General features: G+C 40.8%; 1 protein-coding gene across 8 annotated transcripts in view; it reads left to right on the forward strand.

The window, feature by feature from the left end:
* BMAL2 (basic helix-loop-helix ARNT like 2) overlaps positions 1-25,746 on the forward strand; it is a 99,195-nt gene that overhangs the window by 43,257 nt on the left and 30,192 nt on the right. For 6 of the 8 annotated variants that reach the window (XM_060111989.1, XM_060111995.1, XM_060111992.1 and 3 more), the window contains 6 exons: positions 5,291-5,332; positions 11,072-11,229; positions 16,423-16,502; positions 17,567-17,659; positions 20,639-20,756; positions 21,578-21,721. In XM_060111989.1, the coding sequence (XP_059967972.1) occupies positions 5,291-5,332; positions 11,072-11,229; positions 16,423-16,502; positions 17,567-17,659; positions 20,639-20,756; positions 21,578-21,721 (635 nt within the window). The remainder of the gene's footprint in view (positions 1-5,290; positions 5,333-11,071; positions 11,230-16,422; positions 16,503-17,566; positions 17,660-20,638; positions 20,757-21,577; positions 21,722-25,746) is intronic. The other 2 variants (XM_060111990.1, XM_060111996.1) reach the window with 1 other exon arrangement.

The following is a 25,746-nucleotide window of genomic DNA, read 5'->3' on the forward strand; positions in this document are numbered from 1 at the left end:
TGCTATATGATACCCAGTAGACCAGGAGGGAGACACACAGATGAGATACAAGAAACTTGTACAAATGGGAAAGATACAAATAGTTATTGCACATCATGATAGCTTCCATAAGGGGGACCCTAGGTATTATGGCAATAAGGAAACTTGGGTATTTAAATAATATTGGGGTCAGAGTGAAGGACAGCTTCCTGGAGATGTTGACTTAAGCTAAGTTTTGAATGAAGAATGGAAATGAGCCATTCGGAGCAGGAGTAGAGAAGGTACTTCAGGCAGAAGGAACAGCTGTGCAGAAGCACAGAGTACGAAGCAGCACACTGCTGACCAGGAAACAAGTGGTTGTCACAGTAGAGCAGAGGGCACACCAGGAGGTGAGGTGGGTGGGCTATGAGACTTGAGGGGTACACATGGACTAGGTCATGAACCTCTGCTGAACTAAAGCGTCTGAAAAGTGTCTTTGCTAAAGAATCTGAAAAGTGTCTTGAATGCAGTAAGGAAAATGGAAGGATTTTAAGCATGAGAAGAGCTTGATCGGATTACATTTTAAACACTTTGCTGGCCTTTGCACTTTTTTTTTTTTTTTTTTTGCGGTACGTGGGCCTCTCACTGTTGTGGCCTCTCCCGTTGCGGAGCACAGGCTTCTGGACGCGCAGGCTCAGCGGCCGTGGCTCACGGGCCCAGCCGCTCCGCGGCATGTGGGATCTTCCCAGACCGGGGCACGAACCCGTGTCCCCTGCGTCGGCAGGTGGACTCTCAACCACTGCACCACCAGGGAAGCCCTGCCTTTGCACTTTTAAAAAAAACTTTTTATTGTAGTAAAATATATGTAACATAAAATTTGCTGTTTTAACCACTTTTAAGTGTACAATTAAGTGGCATTAATTACACTCATGGTGTGTACAGCCATCACCACTGTTTCTGAAACTTTTTCATCACCCCAGTCAGAAACACGGTACCCACTAAATAGTAGTTCTCCATACCCTCTTTTCCCCCAGCCCCTGGTAACCTCTAGCCTACTTTCTAGCTCTAAGAATTTGCCTGTCCTAGACATTTCACATAATTGGAATCGTACAATATTTGTCTTTTTGTCTGTGGCTTATTTCACTTAGTGTAATGTTTTCAAATTGCACCTACATTGTAGCATGTATTAGGATTTCATTCTTTTTTACAGCTAAACAATATTCCATTGTATGTATATACCACATTTTGCTTAACCATTCATTTTTTGGTGGATATTTGGGTTGTGCCCACCCTTTGGCTATTGTGAATAATGCTGCTATGAACATTGGTGTACAAGTATCTGAGTCCCTGCTTTCGATTCTTTTGGTTAAACACCTATGAGTAAAATTGCTGGGTCAGATGGTAATTTTTTTTTTTTTTTTGGAGATGCATCCATTTTTAAAATTAATTAATTAATTATTTATTTTTGGTTGCATTGGGTCTTTGTTGCTTGTGTGCGGGCTTTCTCTAGTTGCAGCAAGCGGGGGCTACTCTTTGTTGCGGTGCGTGGGCTTCTCATTGTGGTGGCTTCTCGTTGCGGAGCATGGGCTCTAGGCGCATGGGTTTCAGTAGTTGTGGCACGTGGGCTCAGTAGTTGTGGCTCAGGGGCTCAGTAGTTGTGGCTCGCAGGCTCTAGAGCACAGGCTCAGTAGCTGTAGAGCACAGGCTTAGGTGCTCCGCAGCATGAGGGATCTTCCCGGACCAGGGCTCGAACCCATGCCCCCTGCATTGGCAGGCGAGTTCTTAACCACTGCGCCACCAGGGAAGCCCCTCAGATGGTAATTCTGTGTTTAGTTTTTGAGGAACCACCAAACTAGTTTCCACAGTGCCTGCACCATTTTACATTCCCACCAGAAATGTGTGAGGGATTCAATTTCTCCATTTTCTTGCTGGCACTTGTTATTTTCCATTAAAAAAAAATTTATCCTAGTACGTGTGAAGTGGTACAGATTTATATTTTCAAAGGATCACTCTGGAAACAGCATGGAGGATGGGCTGACGGAGGAAAATCCAGCAAGCAGAGAAAACAGCTGAGAGATGGTTGCTAGGGAATAGGTTTTTCTGAGCATTGGTCCAAGAGAGTGGCCTAGGCAGGAAGGGCATGGAAAGGGAGGGACACATGATGGCACATTTAGAAGATGGAATCTCTAAGATTTCGTGCTTGTTCGTGGGGGAGAGCGGAAATGTAAGAAGCATCCAGGTTTTCTGACTTGGACACCTAGATGGAGGATGGTATTTTCGTTCACAGAGGCTGAGGGAAAGATGATGAGTTCAGTTTTGGCCACAATGAGAGTGTGATGTTTATGGGATCTTCAAGTAGGTGGATGGATATGAAGGTCTGGAACTCAGGGTTGAGGCCTGGCCCGAAGATGGAGATTCAGACACCATTAATGTACAGAGAGCAAGTGGACTGGCATGGATGCATGTATGGAGTGGGAAGACTGGGGGGTCAGGGAGGAGGGGACGCCTACCCAGAAGGTGAGGAGACAAGGCTCTGAAGTGGGAGTGACATCTCAGAAACCGAAGGAAGAAAATTTTAAAAAGAGAAAGGCATAGAAAGCAGCAAATCTGGGGCTTCCCTGGTGGCGCAGTGGTTGAGAGTCCACCTGCCGATGCAGGGGACACGGGTTCGTGCCCTGGTCCGGGAAGATCCCACATGCCATGGAGCGTCTGGGCCCGTGAGCCATGGCTGCTGAGCCTGCGTGTCCGGAGCCTGTGCTCCGCAACGGGAGAGGCCACAACAGTGAGAGGCCCGCGTACCGCAAAAAAAAAAAAAAAAAAAAAAAGAAAAAAAAAAAAAAAAGAAAGAGAAAAAAGAAAGCAGAAAATCTGGAGGCTGTTTTGACCGTATTTGCTTCCAATTTTGTTTGTGTTTGGTTGATTTAGGGATTCAAAATGCAGTGAAAGTAGTTTTCAAAGAAAGCTTGCACCGTGGTTTGGAAAAATTATGTTACTGTAATATAAGATGCTACACTAAGAAAATGCATCTAAGTAATGTGAATGTTGTTAATATCAGAGAGCTTATTAAAATTCATAAATAAAACATGACTGTAGACCAAATGCCAGCATGGAGAAAAATACAAAGAGCAAATTTACTAATTATCTAGGTGCATGCTGCTAACAAAGAAATGAATTATATGACTAATGACGTCATGCCTTTATTCTATTCTGCAAGGGACCATTAAATAAAAGTGTATTTGGATTTCCTAAGTACAATAGGTTTGGATTTCACCAAGGAGGCAAGTTCAGTCAGTGAGCTAATTTGCTAAAACACATATAATCAAAGCAAAAGCATGATTTAAAATAGCCAAACTTTACCTTTTGGGATTGAAGTAATGTATATGTATATATAATTCCACACCATTAGGAAGAAAATCATTCATCTATATAATTATTTTCTGTTTTAGTCCATAAATATGAAGTCAGGCAGAAAAGAGAAAAAGAAAAAGCTGACTTAATCTAACCCTCTCTTTTGCTTCAAAGAAGCTGTTTAATTTTATACCACAGAGCAGGCTGACAATGATCAAGGCATAGAGGAAGGTACACCAGCCAGCATAGAATAAGTTTCACTGGCCTCCTGTTAGGTCTGTGACCTTGAGCAGTCAGTAACCTTACTGGACCTCAACTCCTTCATGTGTAAAATCGGGGATAGTAATAACTACATGATTCTTAAATGCTGTGAGAATGAAATAACACATGTGAAAATATTTTTGGTAAACTATCATCAAAGCTATTTATTTAGACAGTGATAAGGAAAAGCATCCTTTGATTAAGGTTTTATCTTAGTGGTCCTTTTTTATTTGGAATATTTATATGCATTTGTTCATAAATTTTATTAACTTTTCTATAAACAGCATGTATTTATCTTTTTTAAGCGAAAAATATTCTTGAAACCTCAAATAAAAGACATCACACGAATAAAATAGTTCAAAGGTAGGTCAAACTTTTTTCAAAGCCTGGAAAATAATCATTGTTGAGTCTTCTAAGAGGGAAATTTGGCAAGATGAGTCAGAAGCCTTAAAATAGTTATCCATAAATTGTATGTCTAAGGGTTTATCCTAGGAGAATAATCAAAGATGCATGCACCACAATAGTATTAGTCATACTATTTATAATATTGAAAAATTAGAATATTGAGATATCTAATAATAGTAAATTATTAAATAAATTATAGTGTAGTTAACCAATGGGCCACTATTTAATCATTACAAATCATATTCTCCAAGAATATTTGAAGCTATGGGAAAGTATTTATGTTACAGCGTTAAGTGAATAAGACAAGACATGAAAAATTTTACACTATGATCTGAATTTTGTTTATTTTATATATATATACATATATATAACACATCTACATAAATATCCTCCCATGCCCCACCCCACCCCCATCGCTAAGTAAAATAGTCAAAGCTATTTTTTGTTTGTATCTAGATACATGTCTAGGAAAGAGACTGGAGGGCGACCCATTGAAATATTGACTGTGATTATGATGAGATGGGTGCTTTGCCCTGAATTTTTTAAATGCCCTTTCAAAAAATGATATATTTGGGAACATATTTTTAAAAACACATATTTAAAAAAACCTATTCCGTCTGCATAGTTTTTTAATGTGGAAAGTATTCTATCACCATCAGTATATTTCACTTTGGTAGTGGTCTGGTGACTACATTTCTGAATAAACAAACACACCCATATAGCACATGTATGTATGTATATGTATATATAAATATTTATACACACACATATATATACATTTAGTATATTCGGCTAAGGCATATACTAATGTGAAAATTAATATTATTGGCAAGTGATCGGTTTCCAGTTTTTAAAAATATTTCTTACCATCTAGATGAATTTTCAGTTAAAATGAATTCCTTTTGATTAAAGATCTGAGATTCTTAATGTATTTTCAGCCTATTTTAATAGAGCTATTATAAAATTTTTGGCTAATCCATCAATTGTTTTAAAAATAGCTATTTTATTTAATGTTATTTCTATGAACATTATATTCCTTTTCAAGATTGGCATGGGATAATTTCTAAATAGAGCGGTAATTATTATTCATTGTCAGTTCACATAGTTTTGTTACCTGATGGGGATGAGGCACCTGTCAGCTTTAGTAGAGCAGCCCATGCAGACAGTAATAGTTGTTTCAATTAGGAGCTCAGGGTAGCATGCATAACTAAAGACTTAATAGGAATTAGGATGATTGGACTTAATCCCACATTTATTTCTCAAGAATTACCGAAAATCTGTTTCATGTAGTTTGATACTTTATCCTGCTTTTTTGTAGAATGGAAGATGATGAACAACAAGTAAAAATGAAGTCCTTCAGGTATACTGAACTGTTGAGAGGGTACACGGTGGGTGGGAAAGGTCGCACACGTAGACCGTTAGCCAAAGCAAATGGTGATGTCAAGATAAAATGGATTCATGAATATTAGCTTTTTCTCATATGTTCTGCTCTGAGAAGATGCAGATACCTCAGGCCCAAATTGTGGTGCTCATAAGTTCCTTTCGCTCTGATGAGCTCTTTTCCAGCTCTGGAATGCATGCAGGGAGTCAGGTGGGTGATGCCAGCAGTTCTGCTTCTCTGTCAGAGAAGCCAGGCAGATCCCACAGGGCAGGGTCCCTGCCGCGTGCCTGCTTGCCCTGAGTCCAGAGCCTTCCCGAGCTCCCTCAGCCCTGCTGGACCACCTTTCAGCATAGGAAGTCTGAAATGGGAATTCATTTCCTTCTCCATGGAGCCAGAGGCCCCTGCCTTGAAGTAATGCAGCCACTCAGGGTGAAGAAGTAGAAGTGACTGGAAATAAATACAGTTCTAAAAACAAAACAAAACCATCTGATATCATCATCACATACCTTATACCTTTTTTCTCTCTCTACTTGAATAACATTTTGGCTTATGTGTCTTTAAATTTTTCTCAGAATAGCTGTTTATTGAAAACAACTATTATTTTCTTGAAGCACTAGAGAAAACCTAATTCATCCAATAAGCAAATCAGAATTACTTACAAGGAGTGTCTGATTATTAGGACTCCATCACCATAAAGTCTGTCAGTTGTTTCTTCATATTCTTTCAACGTCAACAAGTTTTTTTTCCTACATCTGGCAACATGGCCAGATCTCAGTTTTGCTTTTTCTCCATTTATTCTCTCTTTTTTTTTAAATATGACTCTGCAGAACACTGACATGGTTCCAAGTGACAGTAACAGTTCACAGAATTAAGAGCCAGAGCCCTGATAAATTATTAAGCAGAGAACTTGCCTCTGGGTAAATATGCCCTTCTTTAATAAAATTCTTTAAGAAGTCTTTTCAGGTGCACCTCCTTCAAGTAAAGTACCTTATTCAAAAACTGGCTGTTTCACCTTCCTCTGTCTTTCCTAGCTCCCAGCATCATCATTTGTTATTCCCAAGTGACCTTGTTCCTACCTGTTCTCATCTCCCTCAAAACCCTGGCTCTGAGAGAAGTCACTTTCTCTTCTGCTGTACATTCCTGGAATCAGGCATCTCTGTCCACTGCTACTGTCCATGCTAATGGGTAATATTGTTAGAAAGAAGAGGTGAACATTCTAGCAAGTAGATAATCATAACATTTTTAAAATCATAAATCTTTAATCTAAAAAGTTCTCATGGGGGAATTCCCTGGTCCAGTGGTTAGGACTCTGCACTTTCACTGCTGTGGCCTGGGTTCAGTCTGGTCGGGGAACTAAGATCCTGCAAGCCGTGTGGTGTGGCCAAAAATAAACATAAATAAAAGTTGCTCATGAATAGACCAAAGTACGAGCAGATAACTGCATTTTTTTTTTTTTTTCTTTTTGCGGTATGCGGGCCTCTCACTGTTGTGGCCTCTCCCGTTGCGGAGCACAGGCTCCGGATGCGCAGGCCCAGCGGCCATGGCTCACGGGCCCAGCCGCTCCGCGGCACATGGGATCCTCCCAGACCGGGGCACGAACCCGTATCCCCTGCATCGGCAGGCGGACTCTTAACCACTGCGCCACCAGGGAGGCCCCAGATAACTGCATTTTATGTAAATACACAGGTAACTTGAATTCCATCCAGTTCACCCCAGAGTACTTATTTTGTTCCAGGAGTGTCATTGGTCAAGCGTGAATGGTTGGGCGGATGGTGCTCCATCAGCGCTTCCCCCCTTAGCCCCACTCTTTCATCTAGTTTAAAGTCTCTAAAAACAGATCGGGACGAGTCTCCTATTTTTCCTCTTTCCCATTAGATTGCCTTCCCCAAACTCTTCTTCTTCTTCTTTTTTTTAAAAAATAGTTTTAGATTTACAGAAACATTGTGAAAACAGTACAAAGAGCTCCCATAGACACCATACCCACTTTCTCCTATTATTAACATGTTACATTCGTATGGCACATTTATCTCAATTAATGAACTGATATTGGTACACTATTATTGAATAAAGTCCGTCTTTTATTTACATCTTCTTAGTCTTCCCCTAATGCCCTTTTCTGTTTCAGGGGCTTACCCTGGATAGCACATTCCATGTAGACTCCTCTTGGCTGTGACAGTTTCTCAGACTTTCCTTGTTTTTGGTGACTTTGGCACTTTTGATGAATACTGGTCAGATATTTGGTAAAATGCCCCTTAATTGGGATTTGCCTGATATTTTTCTCATGATTAGGCTGGGGTTGTATGTGTTTGGAGGAAGACCACAGAAGCAAAGTGTCATTCTCGTCACATCATGTCAAGGATGCCTATGGTCAACATGACATCACTGCTGATGTTGACCTTGATCACCTGGCTGAGGTGGGGTCTGTCAGCTTTCTCCACTGTCAAGCTGTTCATTTATTTAAGGAATGATTATATTTATTCTTTAAATACTTTTTCAAAAAATCTTAAGGGTGCCTCACTTTACAATGGATGGACAATGTCAAATTATTCTTTTATCGAAGGAAGACAGTATGTGCAGCCCATGCCTAAGGAGTGGGGATTTATGTTGCTTCTCTTTGAGGACGGAGTATCTACATAAATTATTTGGAATTCTTCTGTATGGGAGATTTCTCCCCCATTTATGTATTCAATCATTTATTTACATAAGTATGGACTACTGCATATTCATATTATACTTTGGGATATAATCCAATGCTACTTTATTTATTTTGTTGCTCAGACTACTCCAACTTTGAGCACTGGGGGTGTCTTTCAGTTGGCTTCCATCATTGTGGTCACCTGGGCTTTTCAGTGACACAGACTATCAATTTCTTTTTAGTCTACATCTTTTTAGTCTTTTTATACTTTTTAAGTCAGTTTAAGTGAAGGTTTCTGTCACTTGTAACCACAAGATTCTTTTTTTCCCCCACTCAGAACCTAGATATGTTTATTTTATTTATTTTTTATTGGAGTATAGTTGCTTTACACTGCTGTGTCAGTTTCTGCTGTACAGCAAAGTGAATCAGCCATATGGATACATATATGCCCTCTTTTTTGGATTTCCTTCCCACTTAGGTTACCACAGAACACCAAGTAGAGTTCCCTGTGCTATACAGTAGGTTCTCATTAGTTATCTATTTTATACATAGTAGTGTGTATATGTCAATCCCAGTCTCACAGCTCATCCCCCCCTTCCTCCTGGTATCCATACATTTGTTCTCTATGTCTGTGTCTTTATTTCTGCTTTGCAAATAAGATCATCTATAACCACAAGATTCTTTTTTTGGGGGGGGGGTGGGGGTACGCGGGCCTCTCAGTGTTGTGGCCTCTCCCGTTGCGGAGCACAGGCTCCGGACGCGCAGGCTCAGCGGCCATGGCTCACGGGCCCAGCCGCTCCGCGGCACGTGGGATCCTCCCGGACCGGGGCACAAACCTGTGTCCCCTGCATCGGCAGGCGGACTCTCAACCACTGCGCCACCAGGGAAGCCCTATAACCACAAGATTCTTAACAAATCTTAAGAGAGAGGGCTTAGGTTGCATTACTTGTTGAACATTTCACATGTTGCCAATATTTCTCTTATGTCAATGCAGCTGAATGACCATTTTACCCCGGAAAGAACCAGTTCTCTCTTGGGCTGTGGCGACCACTTTGCTGAGCACTGTGATAATAGCAGGAGGCTCGAGAGACCGGGGCCGTGTGTGGTTCAAGTTTCAGCCTCATGCTGATAGACAAGTCACGTAACCTCTGAGTTAGAAAGGGGGCACAGAGATGAGAGGGGATTAAGTGACATCACATCGTTGTGGTGTCATCCGGAGGCCAAGACTGCCCCTCCTCTGCCGAACTGGCTGCTGGGGAGTGTGAATGAGGCCCCCCCAGACTAGGCTGCCAGATAAAATACAGGACACCTGGCCAACTGTGAACTTCAGGTACGTAATGAAGACTCTTTAGTACAAGTATGTCCCAAATATTGCACCAGGATATACTTATACTAAAAAAAGTATTCACTGTTTATCTGAAATTCAAAGTTAACTGCGCGTCCTGGTGCCCTAAGTGCCCTCCCATGTTCAGGCTCCTCAGGACGTGCACTCCAGGGAGAGTGACTCTGCAACTTCAGTTTGACCACATGGCTCAAGCCATCTCAAATATTTAAGAACTATTTTAAGAACTAGAATTGATAGGAGTTTGTGATTATTTGGCTCTTCAGGGTGAAGAAGGAAGGGAGGGTCTAGAGCTAGTCCAGTGGCGTCACCAATCAAGATAAACCCTTTAGAAGGAAGAGTAATCAGGGCTGGCAGAGGAAGGATTAAAATGGGGTCGGCTGCAGAGAATGCATCCAGTTTGGGATTTCTTGAGTTTTAGGGGGCTTACGAATCACTGAGGTGCATAATTTTAGTTCTGAAGGTTGGGAATTGGATAAAGAATGAATGAGATAGGGATTGAATGGTAAGTAGCTTATGAGTAGCTGTAAAGCCTTATGAAGGCATGCGATCTCTTGGGGTGAAGCTGTAGGTGAGGAGAGAGCGGTGTCAAGTGAGGGGACTCTGGGAGGCCAGTACTGAAGGACAGAGGAAGAGCTGAGTAGGGAGGCTAAGGGGGCGGAGCTGAGTGGAGAGGCTGGAGGAGAGGAGAGGTCACAGAAGCCAGTGAAGAATGAGAAATGGCAACAGTGTCAAATTCAAGGCAGGGATCACCTGGGGTTGCATAAGATGAGGCTGACCTCTGCTAGAGTAGTTTTAGTGGAATGGGGGCTGGGAGGATGATTTTATTTTATTTTATTTCAATTTTTTTTTTTTTTTTGGCTGCACTGGGTCTTCGTTGCTGCGCGCGGGCTTTCTCTAGTTGTGGTGAGCGGGGGCTACTCTTCGTTGCAGTGCGTGGGCATCCCGTTGCGGTGGCTTCTCTTGTTGCGGAGCACGGGCTCTAGGTGCATGGGCTTCAGTAGTTGTGGCACATAGGCTCAGTAGTTGTGGCTTGCGAGCTCTAGAGCGCAGCCTCTGTCGTTGTGGCTCACGGGCTTAGTTGCTCCATGGTATGTGGGATCTTCCTGGACCAAGGATGGAACCCGTGTCCCCTGCATTGGCAGGTGGATTCTTAACCTCTGCACCACCAGGGATATCCTGGGAGGTTGATTTTAATAGGAGAGGCACCTGGGAGATGAAAGGTTACTCTCAGGAAGCTGGCCAAGGAGGGAAGACAGTAGCAAGGGAAAAAAATCCCTAGAATTCTGGAAAGGGGTTTCTTCCTCAAAGGGAAGAGACTTGAGCCCATTTATCGAAGCATAGAAGGAAATGTGAAAGAGAATGAGCTTAAAATGCTGATAACTGTTCAAACAAAGACCAGAAAGGAGTTAACTTTGAATAGAAGGCGACCCATTCTTCCTCTATGACTGGAGGGAAGCTAAAAAACCACCTGCCGCAGCTCTCACACAGAGGTCTTAGTTCTTGAAGGTTTCAGGGAATAAGGTCAGGAAGGAAGGAGCAAAGATTTGGGGGGGGGGGGGTAAAAGCAGTGTGAATGAGTGCCACTCCTGCTTCTTCGCAGAATGCCACCTGCAGGGCCAAAGTCGGGAGGAAGAACGGCGGAGGCTTGCTGGCCTCACCCGTGCTCCCACTGCTGCCTGTGGCGTCACTGGGGGTCTGTTAAATGTTCACTATAACGGAAGCTCTTTCTCCTTCTTAGAGAAGCTCACAGCCAAACCGAAAAGCGGAGGAGAGATAAAATGAACCACCTGATTGAAAAACTGTCCGCGATGATCCCTCAGTGCAATCCCATGGCACGGAAACTGGACAAACTGACAGTTTTAAGAATGGCTGTTGAACACTTGAGATCTTTAAAAGGTGAGTTTGAAAATGGCCTCCACACTGGGGTTTGTGAAGTCTTCCCTGGAATTGAAGTCCCTGATGGGTTTGTTTTGTTGTTTTGGCTCCTGAGATTTTATACAGATGTGTCTTTCAACTTTATAGGTATTCATTTTGATGCTTGGCCGTATTCTGTATGTGGAGAAAATACTAATTTGGAGGTCAGAAAACTTGGTTTCACTAGAAGCTTCATCTTGAGTTTACTATGTGAACTTGAAAAGCCTTTATATTTCTACTAGTTTTCTCATACATAATATGAAGATGATAAAACCTGCTGTACATACCTCTCAATATTTTAGAAGTTTTTAAATGTCAATTATTATCATTTTAAGTTATTGACAGATTTCCACTATTAGCAAAGAAAGCCTCCTTAAATTCAGCAATTTCTCTTAAAACTTTATTCAGACTTGTAAGTAGCACCTGAAAATGCATCACACCTTACTATTCTAAGATATTCTCACATTTACGAGACACTGGGTGAAGGAGGTCCTTAGCTGATGCTTCTTGGGGCGTGCGTGATCGTTTCTGACTTTAGAAGTTCCCCTATTTGAGCTTGAATTTTAAATCAAAGCGTAATAAGTATTCTGTGTATATGTGTAGTCAAAATCACATCTGGTTTGGGAATAACCCTGGTCTGGTGGGTAGAATGATGGAAATAGAATTGAGTTTTAGGTACAAGAATGTTAATGACATAAATTCATACCGAGATGATCAGAAGACCCGGCAGAGGAGTTCGCTGCAGACCACTGAGAAGCCTCTCAAAATTCAGATTTGTAAAGATCTAAAAGATTATAGTGCAATCTGGCTCAAAAAGTATAAGAAAGGAATAAGCAAAGGAAGACCAAGGGTCTTCTTTAGATCTGTGTCCTATACTGCATGCCAGGAAAAGAAATCTGTTTCAGGGAAAAGGAAGTCCTGTGGTCTGAACATAGAGACCTTGCCAAGTCAAGTTAAAGTGGCTTAGAGGAGGGCAGTGTTCCCTGGACTCCAGGTGCAAACTGCAGCCCAGACAAAGAGGATCTTACTTCTTACTGAGCCAGAAAATCCTGGCAAATCTGTTCGGATTGGAGGAGGAGGGGGCATTGGCAAAGTAGGAGGTAAAACTAGAGACAGCTATTAAAGGGCTATTCAGTAGTAATTTGTGCAAGTTGTACTTTAAATCACCTTCCTTAAATCTCCACAGATGGTAGAAAAATGACTTGTGCATACTGATCAGCTGAGTGCATGCAGATCTGGAGTGCAGGCAGTGGGGAAAAGCAAGTTCAGCCCTTGATCCCTTCAGTGCCCTGCAGAGAGCAGCCCAGGTGTTGGGGGACTGCCTGGCAGGCTTCCTTTTTGGGAGTGTGATAGGAGGTCTTTGGTTCATTAAGAGTCTGTTGTGAAAGAAGATTCTCTTTTACCCACAACTGGGTCTTGCATAAGTTGTATGCAACACTTCCCTTAAATCTTTTAGCAGTGAACATTAGCAGGCTCAGCTGAGGTCATTTGCTTGCAACCCTAAAATTACCCAACAGTTTTCACATTCACATCGTCCTGGCAGAAGAGGACCTAAGGGAAAAGCCATGAATCAGTCAACTAATTCAACAAACATGAAATGAGCATCCGCTCGGTTCCTGTCCTGCGCTGGGGTTAGGAAAATGAAGGAGGCAAGATCTCTGGGCTGGAGGGGCTCATGGTGGACAAGGGAGACAGACCCCGGAGGAGATCATTAACGCCCAGTGTGATAAATGTTATGTGGAAGTCTGCCTGGGACGAGGGGCAGAGGCAGCTCAGTAGGGAGGAGACGCTGCCTGAATCCAGAAGGGATTCTTTGGAACAGAGCGTAGATTTCACCATTGGCCCTGCTAAGCTGAAGCGAGGTGGTCACGTACGCATCACACATCCTGACCGGATCCTTAGTCAGTGCTACCCACGGATGAGGTGACTTAAAGCAGCTGGGGCTGCATTCCAGTGCCCTAGGCAGAGTGTACCCCAACTGGATCCACAAACGCCCAGATGCCAGATCATGAGAAGGCTGCACGTGGATGGCCCACACGTCATTACTTTGAAGACAGAGGATGGTGAAATGATTTTTTTCTCTACACTCTGCAGCAGTGCTTTGCAGACTATCTGGGGGGAGAGCAAGTGTTCCCCACCCCCATCCATTGTGAAATACGGTACAATTAATTAGTGGAAAAACGCTCATGGGCTGGGATGCCACAACAGTGTTACGTTTCCATAAGCGTGTCTAAATGTGTATTCTTAATTTCTGTGCTCATCTCACCACAGTGTGATGACGACAGTGGTTTGCAGACCCCATTTGGAGTAAGCCTTCTTCTGCAGCAGCAGGCACTTTCTGAGAACCTGCGTGGGTCTGAATACCTGGGAGCCAATAATGCATGGGTGGGTCCTGGAGGCAAACCTGGGTTCGAATCTTGGCTCCCTGCCTTAATTGCCGTGGGACTTAAGTAATTTCACATTCTAATCCTCAACTCCCACAGCTGTGAAACAGGGGTAATGCATTGCCTCATAGGGTTGTTGTTAAGGACGAGTGTAAAGGGTGAGCACAGTGTTTCTCTTTTTTTCATTATTGTTCTTTCTTTTATTGCAGTAGAGTTGATTTACAATGTTGTGTTAGTTTCAGGTGTACAGCAAAGTCTATATTGAGCTATACATATACAGTAGGTCCTTGTTGTTTATTTTGTGTCCATTAATCCCAAACTCCTGATTTATCCCTCCCCCAACATCTTTCCCCTTTGGTAACCACAAGTTTGAGTCTATGTCTGTGAGTCTGTTTCTGTTTTGTAAATCCTGTTTCTGTTATTTGTATCATTTTTTTAGATTCCACATATAAGTGATATCATATGATGTTTGTCCTAAGACAGATATCAGAGAAAGAGCACAGGGTTTCTTTTTTTTTTTTTACATCTTTATTGGAGTATAATTGCCTTACAATGGTGTGTTAGTTTCTACTTTATAACAAAGTGAATCAGTTATACATATACATCTGTTCCCATATCTCTTCCCTCTTACGTCTCCCGCCCTCCCACCCTCCCTATCCCAGCCCTCTAGGTGGTCACAGAGCACCGAGCTGATCTCCAAGCACAGGGTTTCTTGATGCTGGAGGTGGTGGTCAGAGGACAGGAGGAGGAATTGTTACTGTCATATTGATCATTATTATCCTTATGATGAGAATGATCAATGTCATACTGTCATTTTTTAATGACGGTGATGAACTTTATAAATAAGTCAGTGATCACGTTTCCTCTGTTATTTTTGCCACCAGGATCTGAGAATCAACTTTGTCACTGCCCTTTGGCCGGCACACAGAATCGCACGGCTTGCATTTTGCTAGCTCGCCTCACCCTAGCTTCAGCGCTTTGCTGACTGCCCTCTTTTTCTCGCTGGCACGTCCTCACGTCCTCACGTCCTCACTCTCCTACTTCGTCAGGGCTCGCCCGTCCGGGCTGCCTGACACCGCCTGGCTTTCCTCAGCACGATTCCGCCAGCCTCGCTTCAGGCCAGCCTGGAAGTGTCGACGCCTCCCTCACGTTGATTTATTCCTGTGCCTGGCCTGGCGTGCGGAGTCTGCGTCTTTCATCCCTTTCTCAACTCCCTCCTGCCAGGCTACTGGGTAGTAATAAGAAGAAGAACAAGAAGTCATTTGGGGAAATTCTTGGAGGGCTACCTAGAAGGTAGATTCCGAAAGAGATTGCATTCGCTTATGCCAGGCCTTTTAGGGGTGCTGCCGCTCTGAGAAGACTTTACCAAATCACTCCATGAGTGTGTGTGATTTTCTGGTTTTGTTTTTTGTTTTTTCCCCACCACTTAGGTAGTTGGTGAGTTTCGACTATAAATTCACCCAAGGACCAATTAATGGTTAACATGTCTCAAGGTTTTACCCTACCTTTCTTGTGCAAAAGCATCTTTCCTTGAGGTGCCTAGAAGGAGGGGTTTAGGGTTAGGGAGGTTGGGAAGTGTAAGGGAGGGAAATGTGATTTACTTTTGAATCACCCTTGCTTGGAGGTTATCTGGGGACAGCACACCTTGGCTTGATGAACTGTCCCCTGCGCCCCCTTGTGGCCATGAAGGGCTTTCCCTGTCAAGGTTGGTGGATGCCCTCAAGACAAACGTACTTTTCGTTGTTCCCTTACTTCTCTCAGGTCAAATTTTACCTAGCTTTGACACGATCATTACTTACCATTTTCCCAGCTCGTCTGGTTTCTTTAGAGACTTTCCTTTTAATACAGTAATCTCTGTGCTAAAGGCTTAAAGTGAATTATTTCATTTATATTTTATACATTTTTTTTGTATTATCAGAAGTCTCCATATGATCTTTAAAGGGTCATGTGGGAAATCTTATGAATCCATAAAATTTGCTTAGAATTCCAGAATCTCTCTATTCAGGGTAATTCATATGATCAGTTTTAATAAGGTAAGAAATTATAAAAATAACCAGAGTCATGAATATTGTTGCATGTTTTTATAATGTTATAGATAATATATTGCACTTTATTACTTTTCAATATACAGCTCTTACTGTCTGCACATTTGAGTATAATGGAATAAGTAGTTCTAAGAATTTACAGTCTGAGAGGCAGGATATTTCAACCTAGTAATAACGAAGAAAGAGAATGATTACAGAAGAGGTCTTAGAGTGTGCTAAAAGAGAAAATGACATCATCATCCTTGTCACCAATAGCAACAGCAGCATTGCTAATGTTCACTGAGCATTTACTACATTTCCATCTCTATTTTTTTTAAAGAAATACTCTATTTTATTTATTTATTTATTTATATTTTTGACTCCATTGGGTCTTCGTTGCTGCACGTGGGCTTTCTCTAGTTGCGGTGAGCGGGGGGGCTACTCTTTGTTGTGGTGCGCGGGCTTCTCATTGTGGTGGCTTCTCTTGTTGCAGAGCACGGGCTCTAGGCACACGGGCTTCTATAGTTGTGGCACGCGGGTTCAATAGTTGTGGCTCAGGGGCTCAGTAGTTGTGGCTCGCAGGCTCTAGAGCGCAGGCTCAGAAGTTGTGGCGCACGGGCTTAGTTGCTCCGCAGCATGTGGGATCTTCCTGGACCAGGGGTCGAACCCACGTCCCCTGCATTGGCAGGTGGATTCTTAACCACTGCGCCACCAGGGAAGTCCCTCCATCTCTATTTTTAATAACTATTTGACTTCTTTATTTTCAGGTATGACACGTTCTTATGCAGGAAGTAATTACAGACCTTCATTCATTCAGGATAATGAGCTCAGACACTTAATTCTTAAGGTAAGTTAAGAGATATGTTTGTCTAAGTTGTATTTGTCTTTTCATCTTTGTTTGAATGGGAGGGAGATTTTTAGTTCTAAAAATCCCTGTTCTAAACATACAGGACTCTGTATTATACCAAATTTCCTTTACGATAAAAACTTAAGTTATGCAAGTAAATATGTCTTATTAGTTTGGGCTAATGAATGTAGAGGCAGAGGATAGGCACTTTCCAAAGGAGAGAGCATAGCTTGTCTTTAATGCTAAGCTTCTCACACTGCCTGAGGCACTCACTTCCCACACCGTAGGCTCTTTTCCCCACTCTTGGCACCTCCTTCAGGCCATCTACCTTATACTCAGTTCCTTCAGGATCCTGTTCTCTGCAGACGAGCCAGCCACTGCTTACTGAATGAGTTATTAGGCGATGCTTTGCCATTTCTGTCCTCATCCTTTCACGTGCACGCCTGGGTTTCAGATTCTCTGGTCTACAGGTTTATTTGACGTGGAAAATATGACCATGTCATTGGCTTATCCTGCTCCCAGGAGGTAATACATGTCTTGATCTTGTGCTAGTACTAGGCTTTATGCCTTAGTATGATTAAATAGAAAGATTTTTGATATACCTTTGTCCGTTTTTCTTTTAATTTTTTTAAAGAGCCCCTTTTTTATTTGAACAGCTGAATTCAACTATAGTATTCCTGATGCTTCCTGCATCCCAATCTGCACAGTCCTTCCGTCTCAGTGCATCCACAGGCAACCGTTATTGATGTGTTTTGATATCTTTACAGAGTTTCTGTATGAGTATAGAATTCGACATAGGTAATTTTTATATTTAGAAATATCTCAACTAGATATTCCATGCCTGGATTTTCCAAGTCAAAAACATTACTTTAGACTGGGGTTCAATTTGATTTTATCAGTCTTTTTATGTACTGAGAAAATTTCTTAAAGTTAATTTTACTAGCTCTTATGACCACTGTACTAGTTTTATTGCTACAATAATTTCCTCAGAATCTGAATGTTATGTGTATGAGAGAGACAGAAGATATCTTTTAAAATATTCACTTTGTATTTTTAAATCCTAGACTGCAGAAGGCTTCCTATTTGTGGTTGGATGTGAAAGAGGAAAAATTCTCTTCATTTCTAAATCAGTCTCCAAAATACTTAATTATGATCAGGTATCCAAAACTGAGGGTATTTTCTTACTATATTTATTAATTTAAAAAAAAATTTTTGGGGGGGTGGCTGCGTCGGGTCTTCGTTGAGGCATGCAGGATCTTTTGTTGTGGTGTGGGCTCTTTGTTGTGGCGCATGGGCTCTTCGTTGCGGCATACGGGTTTCTCTCTAGTTGCGGTGGCTGGGCTCTAGTTTGAGGCACACGGGCTCTCTAGTTGAGGCGCACGAGCTCAGTAGTTGCGGCATGCGGGCTTAGTTGCCCCATGGCATGTGGAATCTTAGTTCCCCAGCCAGGTATCGAACCCGTGTCCCCTGCACTGGAAGACGATTCTTTACCACTGGACCACCAGGGAAGTCCCACTGTGTTTATTTTGTAAAAAAAAAAACATATCTTGAAGCTCTTTTTCTGAACTCTTTCTTCCCATTGGGCTGTGGGATTGGCTTCTGCTAAGTTACAGCTAAGAGAGATGGGAAGATGTATGGAAAAAGTATGAATTTTTTGTTACTGACAGGAGTGTTCACTTCCTTCAGCAAGTTATTTCATTTTCCTGAATCTCAGCTTCCTCCTATGTAAAAAGTGGAAATTATGATTATACCTGTCTCTCAGGATGTAAGCACTAAATACGATATCATGTTTGAGTGTCTGAAAAATATTAGTCACCCTTCTCTGTTTCCTCCAAGAGACAGCATTATTATTTATTAAGTTATACACACTGCAAAACAGTTTTTTATCTAGGCTCTGGCAACAAACTCTGGAATACATCTTTCATTTAACTAGTGGTGTGATTGATTTGCCTCCTTTTTACTGAACACCATGTAATTTAAACTAGTTACTCAAAAACTATAGCACTGAAACCAACAGAGTGAATAAACTAGCACCTGTGGTCTCCTTCAAAAAGAAAGAGAATAATAGAATACATAATAAAAATAATATATATAGCTCTATTTACAATAGCCAGGACATGGAAGTAACCTAAGTGTCCATTGACAGATGAATGGATAAAGAAGGTGTGGCACATATATACAATGGAATATTACTCAGCCATGAAAAGAAACGAAATTGAGTTATTTTTAGTGAGGTGGATGGACCTAGAGTCTGTCATACAGAGTGAAGTAAGTCAGAAAGAGAAAAACAAATACTGTATGCTAACACACATATATGGAATCTTTAAAAAAAAAAGAAATGGTTGTGAAGAACCTAGGGGCAGGACAGGAATAAAGACACAGACCTACTACAGAATGGACTTGAGGACACTGGGAGGGGGAAGGATAAGCTGGGACAAAGAGAGAGAGTGGCATGGACATATATATACTACCAAATGTAAGGTAGATAGCTAGTGGGAAGCAGCCGCATAGCACAGGGAAATCAGCTCGATGCTTTGTGACTGCCTGGAGGGGTGGGATAGGGAGGGAGACGCAAGAGGGAGGAGATATGGGGATACATGTATATGTATAGCTGATTCACTTTGTTATAAAGCAGAAACTAACACCATTGTAAAAAAAATAATATATATAAAGATATAATAAATAATATAGAAATAAGATAGCCCCCAGCTTTAATCTTAAATAACTCCCATTAATCTCAGCCTATATTCCCCCCAAACTTGAAAATTTGGAGAGATAGAAGGCATTCATAGATAATGAGTTAAATAACAGAAAAAGATATTATGAACCTACATACAGAGGGAGTGAAAACCAGCTGGTTATAGGTGGGAATGCAAAAGCAGGGTAAGACTTGATTTTTCTATCTTCTAATTGGAAATAGAGAACATCACACACCAAGATACTTGACAATTCACGGTAGCTCTTAAGTTCCAAATTAGTAACATGGAGGCCAGTCCCACTGGACACTGACTTTCCATTTCAGAGACCATTCAAGAGACTCACTGACTGCTCAGGAGGACTTTGGGATCCCCATGGTACAGGGTCTGGTCTTCAACTTTTCAGCTTCAGAAATCTGATTTGTCTATAACAGCAGAGATTGGCACAACATTGTAAATCAATTGTACTTCAATTAAAAAAAAAAACTGATTTGCTCTGAAGCAGTTCTGGGTATAGACTTATCTTAGCCAGTCACACAATAGGCTGATGTATAAATCAGATTGCTAGTGTTTTGTTTTGTATTGTTTTGTTTTGTATTGTTTTGTTTTTGATAGCGATATCTAACTGCCAAGCACTCCAGGCCACTTGGACCAGCTGGTCCATGTTCTTACCTTCTATAGGAATGTCTCCTTGGGTAATAAAGGAGTTCAGAAGAGGGGTGATCACTGTGGGCTTCACATGTGAAGTAGAATGTCTCCTAGGCTTTAGATGAGCAGAGAAGGGGAGGAAGACATTTCAGGTTGGAAGAAGGAATCTTGGAATTCAGGGAGTAAAAGGCAATTGGCTGGATCAGCCAGGGAACTGAGTTTATAGAGAAGAGGTAATGAATTCCAGGTGATGAGACCATGCAAGCAAAGTCATGGGCTGAGGAAGGCTGTGCATGTGGGGAGAAGTGGAATGCCAAATGAGACATATTCCAGGTTGGATTTGAGTTATCAACAGTATGGTAATTATTTGTAAACAGTATGGTAAATTTGAGTTACACCATAAAAATCACAGGTATTCTCTGACTTCTATATAATACTGTAATATAATCTCTTTTACTAATGGTAAAGTTTAAAGTAAATAATAATATGCCTTGAAGTAACATGTGAATTGGGGATGTTACCAAGAGTAATAAGAATAAATAGAATGTTAGTTATTAGGTGTGTGTATTGGTTTGTGTGTATCCAGTTATGGGTCTGTGTGCATGTATTTTTTTCTATCTACACGTATCACTGTTTTTAACACTGACCAAGCTAAGGTCACCCAGTACAGTAAATGTACCTGAGCTTAAGAAAAAGCCACTTTAAACCAAAGAAAGAGTATCCTATGTCTGTATGAGGAAAGGTAGAAATGACATGATACTGATTTTCAATGAACATCTACCTTATAAATAGGCTAGTTTGACTGGACAAAGCTTATTTGACTTCTTACATCCAAAAGATGTTGCCGAAGTAAAGGAACAACTTTCTTACTCTGATGTTTCACCAAGAGAGAAGCTGATAGATGCCGAAAGTAAGTACTCATTTCAGCATTCTTACCATTTTATGTAAATGTAATTATTACTTCAGAGTACAGCTGTACAGTGTTTTGAAAACATTAGCTAATTATGGTTTTATCAAGAGGAGAATTATTTAGTAAACTTTATAATCATCAACCTCAGTTTAAAAAAACAATATAACTAGAGAATTCATGTATTTGTACATGTATATAAGAACAAATACATTCATCTGAAGATGCTTTGGGGAAAATGTGATTACTTCATATTCTCTATGTTTCATATGCTAATAAAATCTTTATAGGAAGGTATCATTTGGGATAAAAAATTGCTGGAGTTTTTTTATTATTTAGTTGTATGCTGAGGGACAATTATTCTCTTAAGTGTGTTAGTTAGGTCTATTCAATGTGAAAGGCCTTGTATAATTGTGCTTGAGAAGTATACATATTCTTTATCTTCTCCAGAAATACTTCTCTTCTCTGAAAATGCTTATTGCCTAATAATTGTTCATATTATAAAAATAATAATGCTTTAGGCTACTGATTACTGTTTTAGTTAAGGTTTTTTCATTTAATTTTTATTTCGTTTAAATTATCTTTACTATCTGCCCCCCTGGGGAAAAATATAAAGATAAATTTCAAGTGATTATAAATTATCAAAATGTGATTGCTTGACAAATACATTTTTTTGGTATGTTTCACTTTGGGGTTTACTGTATAATGATGTCAATAACCATTTCTCAAGTAATAGATGACCAGAAAATGTTAGGAGATAGATTTCAAAATTATTTGAAAATATTATTTTCTACCTATTCTCTTACCTCTTTGCACTATGAAAGCTGGTTTGCAAGCTCACAGTAATTTCCACACCGGAAGGAGTTGTGTGTATTCTGGCTCAAGACGATCCTTCTTCTGTCGAATCAAGAGTTGTAAAATCTCTGTTAAAGAAGAGCACGAATGCTTACTCAACTCAAAGAAGAAAGGTATTGTCCTTTTGAAATGTCAAGTGATTTGAGGCATGGATATAAAATTAAACGTCCTAAATATTTTCTGTACAAGAAAGAAAAATAAGCTGAATGGTCAAGGCAAATAATTGAGGCCAAAAGCATTTATTTATCTAAATAATTCTGGTTCTGGTGAACCAAGACCGTGTTAAGCAGATCCAACCATAAGTGAATCACCTAACCTACACAGAAGTCCATATGAGAGAAAACATTGGTGGCCAACACAACTACCTTAACATGGCTGAAATCTCTGTGATGTTTGATGCAAGTTATAAATTGAGCAGAGGCTAACATTATCAAGTTTTGAATGTGTTTTAAAGACTACCAGATTAATTTCTCTCTCCTTCTGTGAAGAAAAGAGTTTCCACATGGACTTATTTAGTACTAATATTTCAGTCATCTCTTTGTTGTGGTGCATGGCTAGTGTCCAGGATAACCATTTTACTTCTGTAAAACCTGATCTCACCCTCTGCCCCTGGCCTAGCATCTTACTCTTTGTTTCTAAGCCTTGCAACCGCATAGGTTGCAACCTCTCTATTCTGTTTGAGAACCTCTGCTTTAAATTCTTGTGTCAAGTATGAGATTCTTTGGGAACACAAGAGGAGGAAAGGGCAAGAAAGAGGAGAGGAAGAGGGGATGCCCTGGGCAGCAGTGCCGAGACTGGTGCTGAAGTTCTTTGGGTGTAGAGTCCTCCCCTACTTGCATTTTCCCACAGCTTCTATCACAATCTTGTTTCTAACAAGATTACTACATATTGGCTATGCTTACAGAACAGTGATAGAAATAAGCCTGAGATCGTTGCCTGACATAATAGTCTAATTAAATAGATTTTGGTCAGTCAGTTATTCATTGAGTACCTACTGTGTGCCGGGCGCTGTATCAAATGCAAAGTACACATTGGAAACAGGCAGACAAATCATGGCTCTAGTGAATTTGCTATTACAGGGACAGGAAGCAGTCAATTAACTTATAAATTGATAAATATTTTAGGAAAGTGCAATGAAGTCCATAAAATGAGATATTGAGGATAGGAATAGGGAAAAGGAGTTACTTTACAGTACTCAGAGACGGTCTCTCTTAGGGGACATTTGAGCTGAGACCAGAATGATGAGAAGGAGTCAGCTGTGCAAAAATCTATGGGAAGAAATTCCCGACAGAAAGATAAGTATAGAGACCTGGAGGTAGGAAGAACTTGGTATCTGGGGGCTCAACAGAGACCAGTGTGACTGCATCGTAGATGTGGAAGATGGCATTAGGAAGAGAGGAAGCTGGGGCCAGATCTGGGGGTCCATAGGGGCTGGGGCAGTGGTGTGCTAGGCAGTGTTTAACAACCAGCTCTCTGAGTAGAGTTCTGATATGGATGTTGGTTCATATTTTCCTTTACATTAATAAGTAAGATAAAAGTTTTGTTTAAAAAACTAAAAACAGAGTTACCATATGATCCAGGGATCCCACTCCTGGGCATATATCTAGAGAAAATGATATTTCAAAAAGATACATGCACCCCTGTGTTCATAGCAGCACTGTTTACAACAGCCAAGACATGGAAGCAACCTAAATGTCTATGGACAGATGAATGGATAAAGAAAATGTGGTGCATATATACAATGGAATATTACTCAGCCATAAAAAGGAATGAAATAATGCCATTTGTAGCAACATGGATGGACCTAGAGATTATCATACAAAGTGAAGCAAGCCAGACAAAGACCAATATCATATGATATCACTTATATGTGGAATCTGAAAAGAAATGATACAAAAGAATCTATGTCCAAAACAGAGAGAGACCCACAGGCATAGAAAACAAACTTATGTTTACCAGAGGGGAAGTGGGGCGGGGATAAATTAGGAGTTTGGGATTAACAGATACACACTACGGTATATAAAACAGATAAACAACAAGGACCTACTGTATAAAGCTGGGAACTATACTCAGTATTTTGTAATGACCTATAAGGAAAAAGAATCTGAAAAAGAATATATATATATATGTATCACTTTGCTGTACACCTGACACTAACACCACATTGTAAATCAACTATACTCCAATTTAAAAAAAAAGAAGTTACTAGAAGATGAAAAGAAGTAACCAGTAGATAAAGTTTTATACACATAGATAAAAGCACATGCATATTTATGATGGTGAAAAAATAAAAACAAATATAGATTCCAACAACATAAGAGTGGTTAAGTAGCTATGACACAGCTACATGAGGGTATATTATGCAACCGTTAGAATCATTTATAAGGAGTTTGTAATAACACTGTAAAGTTATCACAATGATATGCAAATAATGCAGAGTATACACTATGATTTCAATTACTATAATAACAACTATAGAAAAAACTCTAAAAGGAAGTAATTCTAAAGAGTAGTATTAGTTGGTGAAATTTGGCTATACTTCAATTAAAAAAGATAAAAGTGAAACCATGAAGACATATTGTCGGAACTTCACTCATTTTTTTAATGATATGAGTGACTTTGCTGAAATAGTTTTTTAATACTGGAAGATTATTTACTCAATTTTTTAGTGCTATTCACTATGTAACAACTATAGACACAATGCACTTTTAAGTTAAATCTTCATTATTAACATTTTGTCCATTGCTTTCATAGGCAGGAAAAAAAACAATAAATCAAGCCCCAATTTGTAGCTTTGTCAATTTCTGTGGTGTAAATCATCACAGTATGGCTACTTTCGAGCTACCAACATGGGGTCATTAGAGTAGGGAAGGGATGTACAACAACACAACATTATATGGTATCATGGTCAAAAAGGATTTTTTTCAATAAATGTTTATTAAGTACACACTATGGGCCAAACCCTGTTCTATACTCTAGAGCCAGAGCAGCAAACAAACCAAAAACCTTGCTGAGTGATTAGTGCTATAAAGATAAAGAAAATAGAATGACATTAGAATTTAGAACCAGATCTCAAATCACTGTTTCACAATGTGTTAAAACATGGTTTTAGGGCTTCCTTGGTGGCGCAGTGGTTAAGAATCCGCCTGCCAATGCAGGGGACATGGGTTCAAGCCCTGGTCTGGGAAGATCCCACATGCCGCAGAGCAACTAAGCCCGTGTGCCACAACTACTGAGCCTGCGTTCTAGAGCCCACGAGCCACAACTACTGAGCCCATGTGCCACAACTACTGAAGCACACGCGCCTAGAGCCTGTGCTCCACAATAAGAGAAGCCACTGCAATGAGAAGCCCGTGCACCGCAACCAAGAATAGCCCCCGCTCGCTGCAACAAGAGAAGCCACTGCAATGAGAAACCCACGCACCACGACCAAGAGTAGCCCCCGCTCGCCACAGCTAGAGAAAGCCTGCGCACAGCAACAAAGACATAATGCAGCCAAAAATAAAAATAAATAAATTTTAAAAAACATGGTTTTAAACAATAATAAGGCATAATTAATAATTGATGCATTAAATAATATGTATTATAATTTTTAAAGAACAGAAAAGTTTTACCACTAATAAAATTTGTTCCTAAAACCTTGTTTTTCCTCTTTTTTCTCTTGTATTTAAAATTTTAGTTTTGTGTTGATAATGCACATAATATGTTAGTACAAAAGTGGATGTATATAATATATACACATGAAGGGTGCTTACAGTTTTGTTTTGCTTTTTGCGGTATGCGGGCCTCTCACTGTTGTGGCCTCTCCCGTTGCGGAGCACAGGCTCCAGACACGCATGCTCAGCAGCCATGGCTCACGGGCCCAGCCGCTCCGCGGCATATGGGATCCTCCCGGACCGGGGCACGAAGCCGTGTCCCCTGCATTGGCAGGCGGACTCTCAACCACTACGCCACCAGGGAAGCCCGCTTACAGTTTTTTTATAGCATGCAAAATAATGTTTGAAGGCCATTGCTTTAGAGATTAGAGAAGTAATAGATGAGTCACAGGATACCCCTAGGAACATCTCTGTACTGTGAGAAAGACTTTTTTCATGTTATATGAAGTCCAGTGGGAGCTAAGTGACCATTGCCATCACCG

Source organism: Mesoplodon densirostris, chromosome 11 (assembly GCF_025265405.1).
Source record: "Mesoplodon densirostris isolate mMesDen1 chromosome 11, mMesDen1 primary haplotype, whole genome shotgun sequence".
In the NCBI taxonomy this organism is placed as follows: Eukaryota; Metazoa; Chordata; class Mammalia; order Artiodactyla; family Ziphiidae; genus Mesoplodon; species Mesoplodon densirostris.